Source organism: Cydia amplana, chromosome 2, assembly GCF_948474715.1.
Source record: "Cydia amplana chromosome 2, ilCydAmpl1.1, whole genome shotgun sequence".
NCBI classification, from domain to species: Eukaryota; Metazoa; Arthropoda; class Insecta; order Lepidoptera; family Tortricidae; genus Cydia; species Cydia amplana.
Window position 1 is genome coordinate 7564641 of NC_086070.1, and position 16730 is coordinate 7581370.

Below are 16730 nucleotides of genomic sequence, written 5' to 3' on the forward strand. Positions count from 1 at the left end.
TATGGGACGTTATCCCATCGCGCCTACATTTTTCAAATTTGCCGCTTTGACCTTGGTGGATGACGGTGTGTTATGACGCCGTGGTACTTTCCACATGTCGCCACCGTAAAGACGGCCGTCTTTTGCTGCCGCTATATGACGGCCGTCATATGACGGCACCGTTTTCGGAGGAATCCAAAGCTTTACCTCCATTGCTTCGTAAATCTGAAACTGACGCGGGCTGCAACCGCTTTTGTCACTGCTATTGATCGACAATGGTTGTCTGCCTGAGACTGCATAATATGGTTTTGAATTATCGTACAAAGTCCACGTTTTACAATAGCCAACAACTTTCAGGCAGACAATCACCGAGAGAACGCGACTTACGTGCATTACCGTCAGCGATCTGACAGCTTTATTTCATGTGTAAGGTGTTCGAATCATTTACTATGTGACGCGGAACCCGCTGTGGCGGGATCACTCCTCTTGGTAACGTTTTATTTAACAATTGGAGACTTGTTTGTTGTACTGTACAGATGCCTAAATTATATTTACGTAATTTATTGACCACGTGTATGTATTGTATAAGAGTAGCTTTTAACGTGCATTTCGTTATGAAATATCACCTTTATCACACTTGGGTTTTGAATATAGTATGTTGTTTTAGAGTACCACGAGAGTTTGATATCTTGAGAAATTATTATTGTATATGTAATGTGTAATTATGTTATAAAGTATTACGTGTAATTATTAAAACAAGGACAATTTAAATAAGCTGATTTTATTTTGATATCCTGTGCAGTATGAAATCGGCAATAAAATACATTGCTGGATCGTCATTAGCGCCTGCTGTAGCTTGATATGTTACTCTTTTTATTTTTATTAGTTCTATTACCATTACTTTATTTTGCATGTTTACTTACATGATTACAATGATGTGTGACTAGATTATGTTTCTTATTTTAGAAGTTACAATTTGAAATCGCTGAGTTAACACCGTCATTATAATTATTTAAGAAACAATAAAGTGTAAATTTTGTTATGATAATAGAATACAAAGGTAATTTTGTAAGCTTACTGACTTAGACTGTTACCTTTTACCTTCAGTAGGTATGCACTGTGACAACAACAAACGAAAAACTAGACCACACTACACTACTGTGCATAACAAATATAAATAAATAACTAACCATGATTTATTAACGATTTCAAAAAATATCTATAAGTAAACATTTTGATATAGAGGAGCATCCACCAGAATTGATCGTGGTAGTCGAACCAAGCTGACACGGCATGGCATTTGCAATGACTAAGTCTAAAAATGTCACCATTAATGCAAATTTCTATTAAACCATGACGCTTATTATGACACTGCCTCACTTTGTTCTATTCAATTCGGTGCAAAGTTAGCTTCACAGACCTTACTTAATTCAGTAATTCACGACAGATACTCGGCAATACGACAGTGTCAATCTAAACCACTTTATACGAACTCTAGGAGAAATTCCAATAGGAACAAAAAAATGCGTGCTTCATTGAGAATGCAACCTCAAACTGCAACTGCGTTCAGTTCTGGTGGATGCTTACCCTATGGCTTCACTAGGCAACAAATGTCAGAAAAACCAAGCAGTCCCTTAACTTCTAACTTTGCAGATATAGCTAGCACCGCGTGCCGTTGAACACTTGTCGCCTAGTCGATTCATGGCTTAACGCTACGTGCCACTACTTTGGCGTGCATTACATTAGCTGAAGGCACTTTCTGACAACCTATAATCGCCCGTTACGCTGCGGCAGACAGCTGACGTGCTTTCCGTCATTCAAAAGGTTAAATCGGTTCTACAGCGGGCACGCGAGCGACCGCCGGCGCCCGCACGGCCTGCCACGTGCCCGTCTCCGTGTAGCGCTTGTTGACGGCGGTCATCTGCTCGAAGTTAGCCTTCGCCAGCTTGTGTTTGTTTGCCACCTTCTGCACCAGCTCCCCGTCGTACACTTCCTCCGGCCGCTCCAGCCGCAGGTGCGCTTTCATCTCCGCCACTGTCACCAGGAAGCAGTTCCACGGCGACCAGTCTTCTTGCACGTTCCATCGGCACAGCCTCAACTCTGTCACGTCTCTGCATTCGCTGATCGCGGAATGCGAATGCCAGAGCTTCTCTACTATGAAGAAGATATCTTTCTCGTGAAGAACGAACGCCAACGAGCCCCAGCACTTGCGGCGCCGCTCGTCGCGCTGCACGGCCCTCAGTATGAACTTGTACGGCGTCATGTCGATCCACAGGTTCTCGTTTGCGTCCTTCCACGTACACGACTTGCAAGTCAGGAACCAACTCATTCTTGCGTCTAGACGGAAGTCTGAATAAGGTTTCACTTTGTTGCACATCTCGCAGTAGTGTAGTCGAGTGTTTTCCATCTTCCCGTAATCTCTGATGTCCTTGCATTTTGTCACCCCAGAATTTAGTTCAGACGTTTTGATAAATTGTAACACGCTAGCTGCGATTCTTCTTCTCAGAAAGTCGAGCTGTTTGTCATCGTACCTTCTAACGACGAGGTCGCATTCTCTGTCCAATAATGTGATGATTTCTTCGGCCAGAGGATGGCGAAACTCTGTCAAAGCATACTTCATATCCACGAGAAGCTCCAAACGATCTTTTATTTCCATATCGTCACGTAGAAAACAGTTGTAGAGTTCCTTCAGTTTTCTAGCCCTTTGTATTTCTACAGTCTCCATTGTTATAAGCTTGTCGTCCTTACCGAACCATGCTATAGGTTTGGATATTTCTTCTAAAAATTGCTGCTCTTTGATCTTTCGGCTGTCCTCTTTCACTTTGACTCGATAGGACTCGATGCATCGAAGCAGCTCAACTTCTTTATCCAGTAATAGTGTGAATTCGGCAATTTTAGGTCCTTTTGAATGCAGTTGTGAAATTCTGGATATCTCAGCGTGTTTCCATCTGTCAACCTGAAAGTAAATGATAGTTTTGGTGGATATACATTTAATTGCCTTGGCCATGTCATATGTCGACATCTCAAAGAATCTGGGAATTCTGGGTTGTACTTAAAGTAGGTACCGTCAACTGCCCAACATTGCCTAACATCGATATTAAACTTTCGTGAGACATATTTTAAACTGTTTAGATGAGAACGGTTTCACTCACCTGAATTTTTAGTCGCCATTGGCGACATGTTTCGGGCCCTTGGGGGGTCCTTCTTCAGGCTCGAATGCTCGCGGCGACTGCAATTCGTGCACCCGAGCCTGAAGATGCTGAAGAAGGATCCCGAAGGGCCCGAATCATGTCGCCAATAGCGACTAAAAATTCAAGTGAGTGAAACCGTTGTCGTCTAAACACTTGCCTAACATAATGTATATCCAACTTAAGCACTTACTTAAATATTTGTGTAAAACAAACTTCTGACATCCATTGTGCATGTTATGGTGGTATTCCACCTGTCCGATTTCTTGGTCCAATGTGTATTTGCGTCTTACATTTTGCTTAGTGTCACATTGGACCAAGAAATTGGACAGGTGGAATACCAACCTTATACATACCATTGCGTAAAGTTGATCGAAGTCTTCTCTCGTTTTAGGGAAGGTCTTGGTGATCAGGTCGCCGCGCAAACGCCTCTCCATAGCTTCTCGCTCCAAACGATCTTCCTCCTTCATGCGAGCTATTCTTTCCCTGTCCACAAAAATCGGAACTTGGTATCTAATAGGTACAGACAGCAGCAGAAGTTGCTAAGCGGGCGAGGTGTTCAAAATTACCTTGACGCGCTTTTATTCGATTGACAATAAAGTCGCGTCAAGATAATTTTGAACACCTCGCCCGCTTAAGAGCCCATCAACGTGCACACTAGGGGCACTGCTAAATAATCGTGAATATTTCAATTTAACGAAAGATTTTAAACAAAAAGGGGGCCGCTACGTACTGTAGGTATCTTGTATTAAAGTACCTTTTGAATACATCAAACTAGTTTCTATGTTGCTGGATTCGTCAATCTATGAACTCAAAACAAAAACGGCCGTTTTAACTTTGGACTTTCATAGTTCCCTTTTATTTAATTTCTACTATTTTATGTCGCACTCACGTCGCACTACGAAAACTCACATGCATACTTTCAGCCACCGCTCCACCTTCTGCCTAAACTGGTGATGTCTGAAAGCCCGCTGGATGACGGAGGCGTAGTGGTCGTGGTTCAGGCGCGCCTTCATTTCCTCGTAGGTCTCGTATTTCTTCGGCACCACGATTCTGTCTGTCACGTTCGGTATGTACGCTTGGATCGAGTTCATTTGTGTTGCTCGACTGTAGCTAGTGTCCTGTAAAGAGGTAATAAAAACAGATTAGTAAATAGTAATGACTGTCAATGTCTACATAACCGCCTTCCTAGTCATTGCTGTAGTTAGCACCAATACGCTTACAAAGCGAGGTTTAAACTTTCAAATTTTGCAGTAATTTCAAATTAATTTATCGATACTGCAGACAAAAATAAAACTGATAAGTAACTGCAGTTTACGATGTATTTAGTCATATAGCTTCGGCGTAGGTACGTATTTAGGGGTAACCTGCTATTACTAATAGTATCTCAGGTTGCGCTTGCGCGAGTTACGACTGTCGGTGGACCTAACAGTTTAGTTATTATTTTTAATTGTATATTTAACCTACCATATAAGGTCAACCGAGATAAATGCGTCATTTGAGGTAAATTCGTCTTTTAAAAATTTCTTCTAAACGGAGCATTTTAGAACTATTGCAACCCTCTCTGTTCGAAGTTTGTTCACTGAACCCTTAATAGACGGCTAAGTAAGTACCTACATATACTCAGTGCCGGATTAACCAATAAGCAAAACAAGCACGTGCTTAGGGCACCACGTCTAGGGGGGCACCAAAAAACCTGCCAAGTGCGAGTCGGACTCGCGCACGGAGGGTTCCGCACCATCAACAAAAAATAGAGCAAAACAAGCAAAAAAACGGTCACCCATCCAAGTACTGACCCCGCCCGACGTTGCTTAACTTCGGTCAAAAATCACGTTTGTTGTATGGGAGCCCCACTTAAATCTTTATTTTATTCTGTTTTTAGTATTTGTTGTTATAGCGGCAACAGAAATACATCATCTGTGAAAATTTCAACTGTCTAGCTATCACGGTTCGTGAGATACAGCCCGGTGGCAGACGGACGGACGGACGGACGGACAGCGGAGTCTTAGTAATAGGGTCCCGTTTTTACCCTTTGGGTACGGAACCCTAAGAAAAACGTAGGCAAAAAAAGCACAGGCTGCATTAGCATTGCAGTCTTAGTGAAGTAATAACGTAGGGTCGTAGGAGTAAGAGAGTGAGAGCACGTAAGAACGTCTTCATCGTAGGCATTTGATTTGACCATACACGGAGGCCCTCAAGCTCATGGCCAAAAAATCTTGGCGTCGGGCTTGCGGCCAGCCGATTTTTTCGACATAGATTACCGATTATATAGCGAATTTTGCTCTCTTGCACGCCAGATTTGTCGGCGCCAAGTTGCTGCATAGCCGCGATCCTGCGACCTAATTGTCAAAATGTTATAAGGGGCCCCGCCGAAGCCGAAAACTAAAAGCATCCTATCAAGTCGCGCTTTCGAGTGAAGCCAAAGAGCGAGCACTAAGGAGAGTCGTGATTACATAGATTATAGATTCGTTTTCAAGCCACTCTCCTGCAGTTCGGCGTTATGTCTTATGCGAGGCCTGCCACCTCACGCCAAAGTCGATTATCTGCCTCAATTACACTTGGGCTTGATCCAAATCCAAGCTTTCCTCTCTAGCAGCTGGGCTTTCTGCCTAGCTCACACTTCGCCATTGGTTGTAAATATGATAACGTGCCGCGGTCGGACGCTCGGGACGTCCAGCCATATGCGGAGCTAGGCCTTCGGCCTCGTCAGTAAAGATGTACAATTGTCTATCGAATTGCGTTTTTTCTATCGAAAAAATTTCGCGCTCGCTGCGCTCGCGTTTTCAATATTATTTTAAAGGTTACTAGCGACCCGCCCAGGATTCGCACGAGTTAACAAATATACATAAACCTTCCTCTTATCTCCATTAATTCTTTATTCCATCAAAATCCGTTGCGTAGTTTTAAAGATCTAAGCATACATAGGGACAGACAGACAGCGGGAAGCTATTTTGTTTTATACTATGTAGTGCAGCCAACTTTGAGAGGGGTGACATTCGGATGGCGACTGCAGCAGCATTGCTGTTGCAAAGTCACTGCTGTAGCACTGTCAATTTCCGTGATAAAATGATGTGACGGATTGAAAATGATCGTCACTCAATTTACCAAGAAAATACAATGTACCTAATCTTGATGACCCTAGGGAGAGGGGGCACCATGGTCTAGAAATGCTTAGGGCACCAAAATACCTTAATCCGGCACTGCATATACTATCTTCAAAAGACCCATTTCCCACAAGAAACGCATTTATTCCGGTTGACCTTAAATGGTGTAATTTTGACGCACTTACATAAATCTTTTCCCTTTCCTCTGCTGTTTGTGTATCTCGACAATTCTTCTTTTCCGGCGGTAACTTTTCAGGTTTTTGCGGTGTCTGGGTGTAGGCATGATGATAAATTTGCCCTAAAAATATTTTACGTCAACAAATTACAATAATTTTAACGATCATGACATGACATGTAGGATGTAAGTATTTAGGCGCATCATAAGTACGTCGTACTTTCAGCATCAAAAAGATTATCTGACCTCACATCCTTACTTTTATGATAAGGTCTGTGCGGAAAGAGAAGAGTCGTGGAATGTATTGGGCCCCATACATTCCACGACTCTTCTCTTTCCGCACAGACTCTATCAAAGGTGTGTTAGAATATTTCAGCTACTTTGTCTATTTGATACTGACTGTGCAACGAGAACGGTGCCTTTAAATGATAGAACTTATAGTTTTGATATGTTTTACATTATTACGTTACATTTACGACCTTTACACGACGCACCTTTATGGCCTTCGTCATATAACAATTATCAACAATCGGCTTTTATAATTCATACCTACGCGGTCTCTACAGCTGAGATGATGGACATGAAATAGCAAGCTTATATTAGGCTATTGTTTATTGGTGGTATGTTGTATTTTTACCTGTATGTATATTTTTATATCCGCCTAAATAAGGTTTCTTCATTGGCAAAGAAAAAACTTCAACATTGATTTTCTTGAAAGTGTTACCAAATTGCACATTGACTGACAAAACATCGTTGACCGGCATTTCTTTGTATAGTTTATCTAAATTTAACACCTCTTTATTTTTCGTAAGTAACTCTACTTCCACAATGCCGTATTTATCAAAGTCTAGGTCTAAAAGAGCCATGCGGTCTGCAAGGGGATTTTCCCGCCTCAACAATACTAAATTATCCGGATCGGTTTGAAATAGCTCCGCCAGATTCTTCTTGACTTCATGAACTTTCATTATAGAATGGTACGATCGTGTAAATATTCCATTTTGATTACGCACTCTAAATTTAATGGCAATGAACGGTATCATTCGCTTTTTTGGGGTAACTGCTTGCAAGAGTTCATACACGTAGTACTCCATCGGAATAGATGAGAGAGAGAATTCCTCCGAGTCTTTTGTCAATACATCAATAACTAAATTTCCAAGAGCGTCAGTCTTTAATTCGGATAATGGGCTGCTGTCATTCAGCACATTTCTGTTTTTGGTTAATATGAGATTGTTATTTGACACGGAAAGTAATTTGGCTAATTTGCGTTTGACAAATTTAACTTGGGTGCTTGCTGGGAAAACCTTGCTGAATGATTCTTTGAGGTGAACGGGAGATTTGAAGGTGACGAGTATCTGGCTGGTGGGGCATTTGAAGAGTTCAAGCTCCCTGGCACAGGGGGCTGTTGATATACGCGATTTGTCGTCACTTTTGGTATAAGCGAATCGATAGGGAGGAGCTGTGAGTAACTTTTCTCGACCCAACTCGCACTGACACGCCACAACACATTTCAAACAGTCCGGGTTTGGAGAAATATTCACATTATTCCTCAATTCCATCTTATTAGTAAATATCTTGTAATAAGAAATGTAAAATAATCAACAATCTGTGTATATTATGCTAATGCTAAAACTATAATTCCGTTGCCATGACGGCTTCTGAAATATTTATTTTCGTTTGACGTCTTTAGTGTCAGTGGTTGCCTAAGTAACAAACCAATATAAGTGGTCAAGGTCAATTTATAAGTTACTCTATGTTGTAGGTACTGTTGTGTTGTGTTTATCACTGATCAACTCGGAGTAATAATCCAATATGGAGTGGTGACACGCACTAATTTCTATGTGAAAAATTCTGCCATTTTCGGCGCGGGGGGCGAGGAACGCACACAAATAATGTAAACACTAATGCATTTTTTGCATGCGTCGCTACACACGCACACGACAAAATTAACAAACACTAGCATAAACTATATTCACACAAATACAAGAACAAACACAGACAACCCTGTCCGTGAACGAGATGATGTCAGTTCTAAGTAAACGTAGAAGTGCGAGGGACTTGTCGATAATATTGTCGATATTTTATTGACTGAATTTTAACTGTCTGCTTTAGTCAATTATAACCATCAAAAACATTACATGTAAAAACGTGCAAGTCTCGCAACGCTTCTACTACAAAAAAGTTTTGAGATGTAATGCTAATTTGAAACCAAGTCGGTTATTTTAATCAGTGCCAGGGGGTGTTAAAACCGTATCAATAAGATATCTTTAATTTGTAATACATATAATGACTTGGCCATCGCACGGCTGCATATTGACAAAAGGATCATCGTCACCTATTAAAAATAATTCTAATTGAACATAACGCTAGCGCTAATTGCAGTTTGAGCATTACACATATTTACGAGTACGGTACGAGTAAAGCATTATGTGCGATTGCCAAGTCATTATATGTATTACAAATTAAAGATATCTTATTGATACGGTTTTAACACCCCCTGGCACTGATTAAAATAACCGACTTGGTTTCACATTACATCTCAAAACTTTTTTGTAGTAAAAGCGTTGCGAGACTTGCGCCTTTTTACATGTAATGTTTTTGATGGGATCTCATCTCTTTTTGTAGACAGTCCTTCTTTCGGGTACTCATACCCATACTATGTATACACATATCATAGCTAAACACATCTTTATTCATACTCACATCGTACATACATCGTAGTGTACCTTTACCTACTATTTGTAGGAACTGCAACAGTAACTTTGTAATAGCATATATTTATATGGAATTACAAACTTACTTATGCAGTTCTTAGATATTTAAAACGTGACTGATATTGCAATATTTTTAGGTTTTCGATGGCTTGGTAAGCTGAAAACTACTTATGTTTAAAATGTATTGCATCTTTTGGAAATCTAAAAAAATAAATCAAAAAAACAATATATTTATAATGTTCATATAGATTTTATCGATATTGGTTTTTATGGTGCCCCATCACTAACTATGGTAGAGTGATACCAGAGTAATAAATTAAAAGTGCCTATTTATGGAAAATGATGGCAGTAAATACCTTAAAATAAATAAATTACAATACAAACATTGGACATGTCAAATAAAAAATATACGATAGAAACTAAGACAAAAATGAATTTTCAAACAGTAGTAGGGTAGGTGCGTTAGTTTTTGTCCAGCTCTAGTTTTCGTCCACTTGACGAAATTGAATATAAATCTACATTGCTGCACAAATTTGGACTTAATGCAATCCTTAATGTCGAGACAAAAAATCTATCTACATAAAAAATGTATTTGGCAAGTAGCAAATTAAATATCAAATATGTTATTTGCTAATCTGTCATGTCGACGAAAACTAGAGACTAGAGCATGGACGGAAACTAGCACAATGACCCTATATCGGTAATATCACGTTATTTATGATTTATACTCTTTAGTTCATTGAATGGATTATGTTGATATAAAAATAAGGTGTTATATAAATTAAATTATACAACAATAACCAACGCAAATTAGAAGTTAGGTATACCTAATGAATATTTAGAAAGTCTTCTTTAAATTTTACCCTAAATTAGATCTAGTACCATGAAGTGGTATCACTTTCAGATTGACAATGTTTTTTAGTTTTTTGCTAAATTAGTGCACTATTTCATAATATTTAGATGTAATAGTACTTACATATGAAAAGAAACGTGTTTCTTAAGTACGCTAGATGTTTCCGATCGGTTTTTACAGGAGAAAACGCTACAATTCGGCATTTTCTGCTCCTAATATTCCGCTTAGACTGACGTTTGCTGAATGGCGTATGACGTATGGCAACTAGTTTTATATAACCTCCTTGACCGGCGGCCGCCGACTATTGGCAGAGGGGAACGCCTGTTAATGGCGGTTCCTGTTGGTTTATTATTCCGAGCTGATCAATGATCATGTTGTGATAAACTTATTGTTTTAGTACGTTAGGGATAAATCCCTAAAACTTAAATAAATATAAATATTGAGGTGAATTTTGTCAAATTTTCTTAACTACATGTTTAATTGAAAATACCCATAAATCTCGCTCGTACGTATAGGCCGGTTACCTGTGAATACACCGTAAAACGTGTGCGCATAAATGCATAAGTTTTTAATCGAATACAACTCAATTACGTCACCGAAATAGAGAGAATGCATCGCGTGTGCCAGTCTTTATTTCGACATAACATGGTTTGCACTAATTGCACTCGCTAACCCATAGACTTGGACTATGACACGACGCAGCCCGGGGGGCTAAAGTTAGCGTAAACAGGTATGCCGTAAATAGAACACTGTTTATACAATAAAGCTTAAAGCGATTGCTTAAAAACAAAAAAAAACCTGAGAAGCTACATAAAATTCCTTTGAAAATCCCCACAGAATCGTAGGTGTGTTGTGAAAACTCTTTAAGCAATTATCTCTTTTCTTTGTAACTTTATGCCGGGAAATATTATCTTTTTGCGTTACTCCGCAAAGCCTCATAATAATGCTTTTAAAATGAATGCACAGCCGTGGTAGAAAATAGGTGGGTATTAAATAGGATACAGTAAAAGCTTATCGATCGGCTATGCCACAACCTAAGTAGCTAGTTAATAGTTAATAAAAATTGAGAAAACAATAAAATTACAGCGCAATAAAAGAGCGAATGTGCAGAGTATAGCTGTGTGCTGGCGTGGCGTGATATTAAATTCCTCCGAAAACATAAAAATGATTTTCGATCGTAAAAGTATAATTTACAGACGTAAAAATGCGCCAACTTATGGGTTACGAACCGAGATGTGAACCCGGGATATTGGCAGCTTTCGTTAAGGAATTGCTTTCGAAAATGTCCACTAAAATAAAGCAATAAAAAGAATTTGAGACTGAACATTGTTAATTTTTAATAACAGATTCTAATTTTTTTTATATAGGCCTTTGCTCAGTGAGGCGATTAATGCATTAACCTAAGCGGGTTATGTACCTACTTAAGTCTCATTGAGTCGGGGTTCGAAACTTCGAACCCGCGACCTCCGGTTTAAACGACTCACGCCTTTCTGTTAGGCTACCAGCGCTTCGACCTGTGTATTCAACTATTCATGTAAATATGAAACATGAATTCTTGTTTTGTTCAGTTATTATTTTAACAGTGCAATTTTAAATATCGGCCTAGTTATTGACCCAATTGTTAACTGCGGGTACCTATCTATCATTTTTAATTAGAAATATCTGGGAGACCGAGCTTTGCTCGGAAAACATATAAAAACTCGAAAATGCGCGTTTTCCCAGAGATGGAACCTAGCTGGATCGATTTTTCGCCCCCGAAAACCCCAATATAGCAAATTTCATCGAAATCGTTAGAGCCGTTCCCGAGATCCCCGAAATATATATGTATAGATATAAATAAATGAATATACAAGAATTGCTCGTTTAAAGGTATTATTATATAATATATAAATTTTTTGTGAGGGTAACCAAATGCCTACCGCTACAATCTATGCATGAGGTCTTGAGATTTTTGGTCGGAAGAAGCGAGATGTTTTTAAGTGACGTTACTAATGGAGCCGATGTGTGTGATGTTGATGGCTGGGATGGGGCCCAGCCTGACACAGTGAAAAGGTTGTGCATTGTACATCCCATATAATATTTAGAAGCTGTAGCTAAACGGTGAGGAGGCTATCTTAACGTTTCTGACGCCGAAATTAAAAATAATGATTAAAAAGATTTACGTCACTAGCAAAGGGAACGATTTTTGTGCAATGCTTTTTAATACCATTTTTTTTTCTCAAATATATTTTTATTTATTCCTAAAGTTTGCACGTTTACGATTATGATTTTGTAAAAAAAATATTCCCAGTTATAAAGAAAAAAATATAATTTTCTTTAACTGAAAAATCATCATCAATATATATTAAAAAACAAAGTCCCCTGCCGCGTCTGTCTGTCTGTATGTTCGCGATAAACTCAAAAACTACTACGGATTTTCATGCGGCTTTCACCTATTAATAGAGTGATTATTGAGAAAGGTTTTAGTGTATAATTTTAAAAAATGTAAAGGTTTTGTGTAAATTCGTTGGAACTACCCGTGCGAAGCTAGTATATTATAAAATGTATTAGGTATCCGATATAACTTATTTCATGGATCACCTACCTACATTTTTTTACGAATGATCCAATATCGTGTTGTTAACACCTTAAATGTTGAATTTTAAGCCCATTTAAACTGATGCTCAAAACGAAAGGTGCCTTAAAACAGTTGTTGGCTCGTACAAAGTGGAGTGCACCAAACTTTCATCTTTTGTCGATACGATACGAGTGAGTTGGACAAAAACTATAAATGTAGCTAGGGGCGCTCGCTCACGGCCCGCTGACTTGTCGGTGCGTTTCGTTTGATAATTTCCGTGTTCGGGCGGCTTTAATCGAGTGAGTCCGGCCCGGGCGCCCGAGGCGTAAAATTGTTCACCTCGATTATCCCGAACAACGGGCCACGGGCATTTGGGAACAACTCGTGTAAACAATTGGACACTTTTTTAGTAAGTGAATTGTTGTTATTTATACCTAAAGTTTTTTAAGTTTCATTGCACATTCACGCTTGAGTGAGTTATTGAGACTGGTTCATCCAGGAGGAATCAACTGACTAGGTAGGTACTACTTGCATTCAATACAATTACATAGAGAATTTAGGTACCTACCTACAATGTTGTCTGTGTGTAACATATTTGATTTCAATGGGAATTCGACATACTTGCCAATAGAACACTGTTTAAAGGCATTCATTATTGTGTAAAATACACATTGTGATTGATTGAAATGCCCTAAGTGAAATTGAAGAGAAAAACTAACTACGTCACCCGACATCCAAAGAGAATTTATCAAACGGAAACGGTACCTACATATGTATGTAATTTGGAAAGATCTAGTAAAACCATCCCGTAAGGTCTTAAGCTTAGGACAAACTACCCGTGTAGTTTGTCCTAAGCTTAAGACCTTATCGGTCTTACTAGTATATCATATCATGTATTCGCAAAGTAGGTCGTAGGACTTGTAAAAGTAGGTACCTATTACTTAATTGTAGTTTTTGTCAAAGTCCGTAACTTTTTTCTACGGCAACTAATTCGCAATTCGTTTTGCAAGTGTTTGCCTGCCCACATACTATGTATACCTAAAACAATTAATCCGTGGACGTCGAAATTAACCCCCGAGGCCGAGCCGCATCCGTCGTAATAAAACAGATGCAAAGTTTTTCTTTGGCAAGCGTAGTGCCGCAGCAAACGGAAGCGAAGCAACAGGCTTGATTAAAACACGTGTTTACAGAACGCACGTCCCCCGGACAAACGCAATATACGCTAGTTCTACAGCTAAAGCGCAACGTATTATGCTGCAGAAGGTGCAATAGATTTTTCTGGTTCTGGTTGGCCTGAAAACGAGCGTTGTGACAAGCGTCACGACATATGCTGAGTGGGCTTCTTTTGACTGCAAGGTTATATAGGGTTAGGGTAAGATAAACATTGGGGCGAAAGAAATACTTGTGGCAATCGTTATACTGTTTCTCTATGCGAAAATAAACTATGCTTCTCTTACCCCAGATGACCCTACGTTCCTTAGTTTTGTCATCGTTTTTAAGTATAAGACGTTAACTAGGCAGTTTTACAGCATTTTTAGGGTTCCGTAGCCAAATGGCAAAAAACGGAACCCTTATAGGTTCGTCATGTCTGTCTGTCTGTCTGTCCGTCTGTCCGTCTGTCCGTCTGTCTGTCCGTCCGTATGTCACAGCCACTTTTCTCCGAAACTATAAGAACTATACTGTTGAAACTTGGTAAGTAGATGTATTCTGTAGACCGCATTAAGATTTTCACACAAAAATAGAAAAAAAAAACAATAAATTTTTGGGGTTCCCCATACTTCGAACTGAAACTCAAAAATTTTTTTTTCATCAAACCCATACGTGTGTGGTATCTATGGATAGGTCTTCAAAAATGATATTGAGGTTTCTAATATCATTTTTTTCTAAACTGAATAGTTTGCGCGAGAGACACTTCCAAAGTGGTAAAATGTGTGTCCCCCCCCCTGTAACTTCTAAAATAAGAGAATGATAAAACTAAAAAAAATATATGATGTACATTACCCTGTAAACTTCCACCGAAAATTGGTTTGAACGAGATCTAGTAAGTAGTTTTTTTTTTATACGTCATAAATCGCCTAAATACGGAACCCTTCATGGGCGGTCCGACTCGCACTTGGCCGCTTTTTTTCTATTATTTAGAATCAAAATCATTAACTAAGCAGTAGGTAGAAACTACGAAATAAGTACCCACGTAGGTAGGTAGTCCTACTTGTGCCTCATGTCAAAACAGTTACGTACTGTTTTTTGTCAACACACTCGTCGGGTGGACTTCCGGAAATTTCTACTTAGGTGAGAAGGAGCCGTTCATTACGTACACTTCTGTGATTCTCTATATTATAGCCAAGATTAACTAGTCATTCCTACTCTTGGTGATATGCCACAGTTTAACTTGGGCTCAAAAGTAGCCTTATGCACAATATTTAATGAAAATGTATGGTTTGAGATGCAAAGGTATCCGTGTGAACTATGATATATTAATTGTTCTATAAGTTTAATACCTACATTTTTTAAGGATGTTTCCCCGGAACTAAAAAAACTACCGTCGTAATACTATACGGGTAAGCAGTATAAATAACATTGTAGGTAACGTTAACCATGATGGATAAATCGACATATAACATTAATATTGTAGGCATCCGTTCTTATTCTATGTATTTTAATTAGTTTTAAAAATAGGCTCAATTATGTATTATGACTATAGGTATTATTGTAAAATTGTAAATGAATATTTGTAAATTGTAAATAGGCATGATTTATTTAGATAATAATGTAACATTCAGACACAATTGTATTATTGTTTATGAATAAATGAAATGAAATTATTAAGCTGTAAGTAGGCGGGTCACAAAGTTAAGGCTATGCGACTTGTCTGTAGATATCTTAAAATAAATGGACTTTTAAGCCTAATTTCCTTATTGAATCTTTATATAAATGTTCATTGACCTTTTAAGTATGTCTTAAAAGTTGTATGGGTAAGTAGGTAGGTATAGGTACCTATTATAAAAGCCTTACTAAAATGTACTACCCAAATCTTAAACATTCATATAGTCAAGACGCAAGTTTTACCAAACGTTTTTGACCCATCAGCTGCAATGTAATTGTACAGTCGCCATCAGATATATCGGAGCGGCTGAGGCGCTCACAAATAGGTATCTGAACACGCCTCTATTGTCAAGAGTGTCAAGACGTTAGATTGCGTGTTCAGATATTTTTGAGCACCTTGGCCGCTCCGATATATCTGATGACGACTGTACATACGTATGTATAGTTGGTTATTTATAGTGCGTCAAGCAAATCTTGTCAGTAGCAATGTACTGCAAATTAAAGTAGGGTAACACCATGTAACACTCAAAAAGCAGAATTGCGCTAAGAAAAGCAGCAATGTACATCGAACCAAAACGTGTTTATTTTTCCGCCCTTCAAACGTCAGTTCGAGTGAATTATCATAACCTCAAATTTTAGTAATGTTTACCGTTTTTTGGGGACCAAAAATCGATCTAGCCAAGTCTTATCTCTGCGAAAACGCGCATTTTTGAGTTTTTATATATCATGTTTTCCGAGCAAAGCTCGGTCTCCCAGATATTATAGGTATACTTAATTGTCGAATCTGCTTACAAAATTATACGATAATCGATCGAGAAACACGATCTTTAGAGCAGAACAGACGGACGTACAATTTTTTGTGTCTCCAGCTAAAATGGAGACGCTTTGCACGCGTTGAACATTGAATAATTTTACGGTTTAGACTCACTTGTTTTAAGTCACTCGCGCGACACGCGTTTCGAACTCGCTCGATAAAATAAATTTTAGGAGTTAGAACTGGTATAATTTAAACATTGCGGCAAATCCACTTTAAACTGCATTAATGCGCTAATCGTATAAATACGAGTATAATAAAAAATACTTATTCTCAAACAATAACTTTGTCCCCTACATGCACTCAGCAACAGAGACAGTTGACCTCCCCTGCAAACAAATTCAGGGTCAGTAATCTCTGCAGCTGCCTGTACAACAAATAAATAAATCGTTGGACCTTTGCTTGCAGCTAACGCTTGTAAAAAGTGAACTTTCCTCGAGGAGAGATGAAAGCGGTATTTAATCACAGTTAAAGCGAATGAATGAACGAATGGAGTCCATTTCGAAAGTTACGTGACCTACGTGCT

At 38.8% G+C, this 16730-nt stretch overlaps 1 protein-coding gene across 1 annotated transcript; it reads right to left on the minus strand.

The window, feature by feature from the left end:
* Positions 1-1778: 1778 nt before the first annotated feature.
* Positions 1779-8095, minus strand: LOC134661643 (IQ and ubiquitin-like domain-containing protein). Its single transcript, XM_063517794.1, has 5 exons — positions 7084-8095; positions 6457-6569; positions 4080-4288; positions 3524-3653; positions 1779-2935 (listed from the first exon to the last, which is right to left on the minus strand). Exons 1-5 carry the CDS (start codon positions 8000-8002, stop codon positions 1805-1807), a joined length of 2502 nt encoding a protein of 833 aa, XP_063373864.1. The 5' UTR covers positions 8003-8095; the 3' UTR covers positions 1779-1804.
* Positions 8096-16730: the final 8635 nt, after the last annotated feature.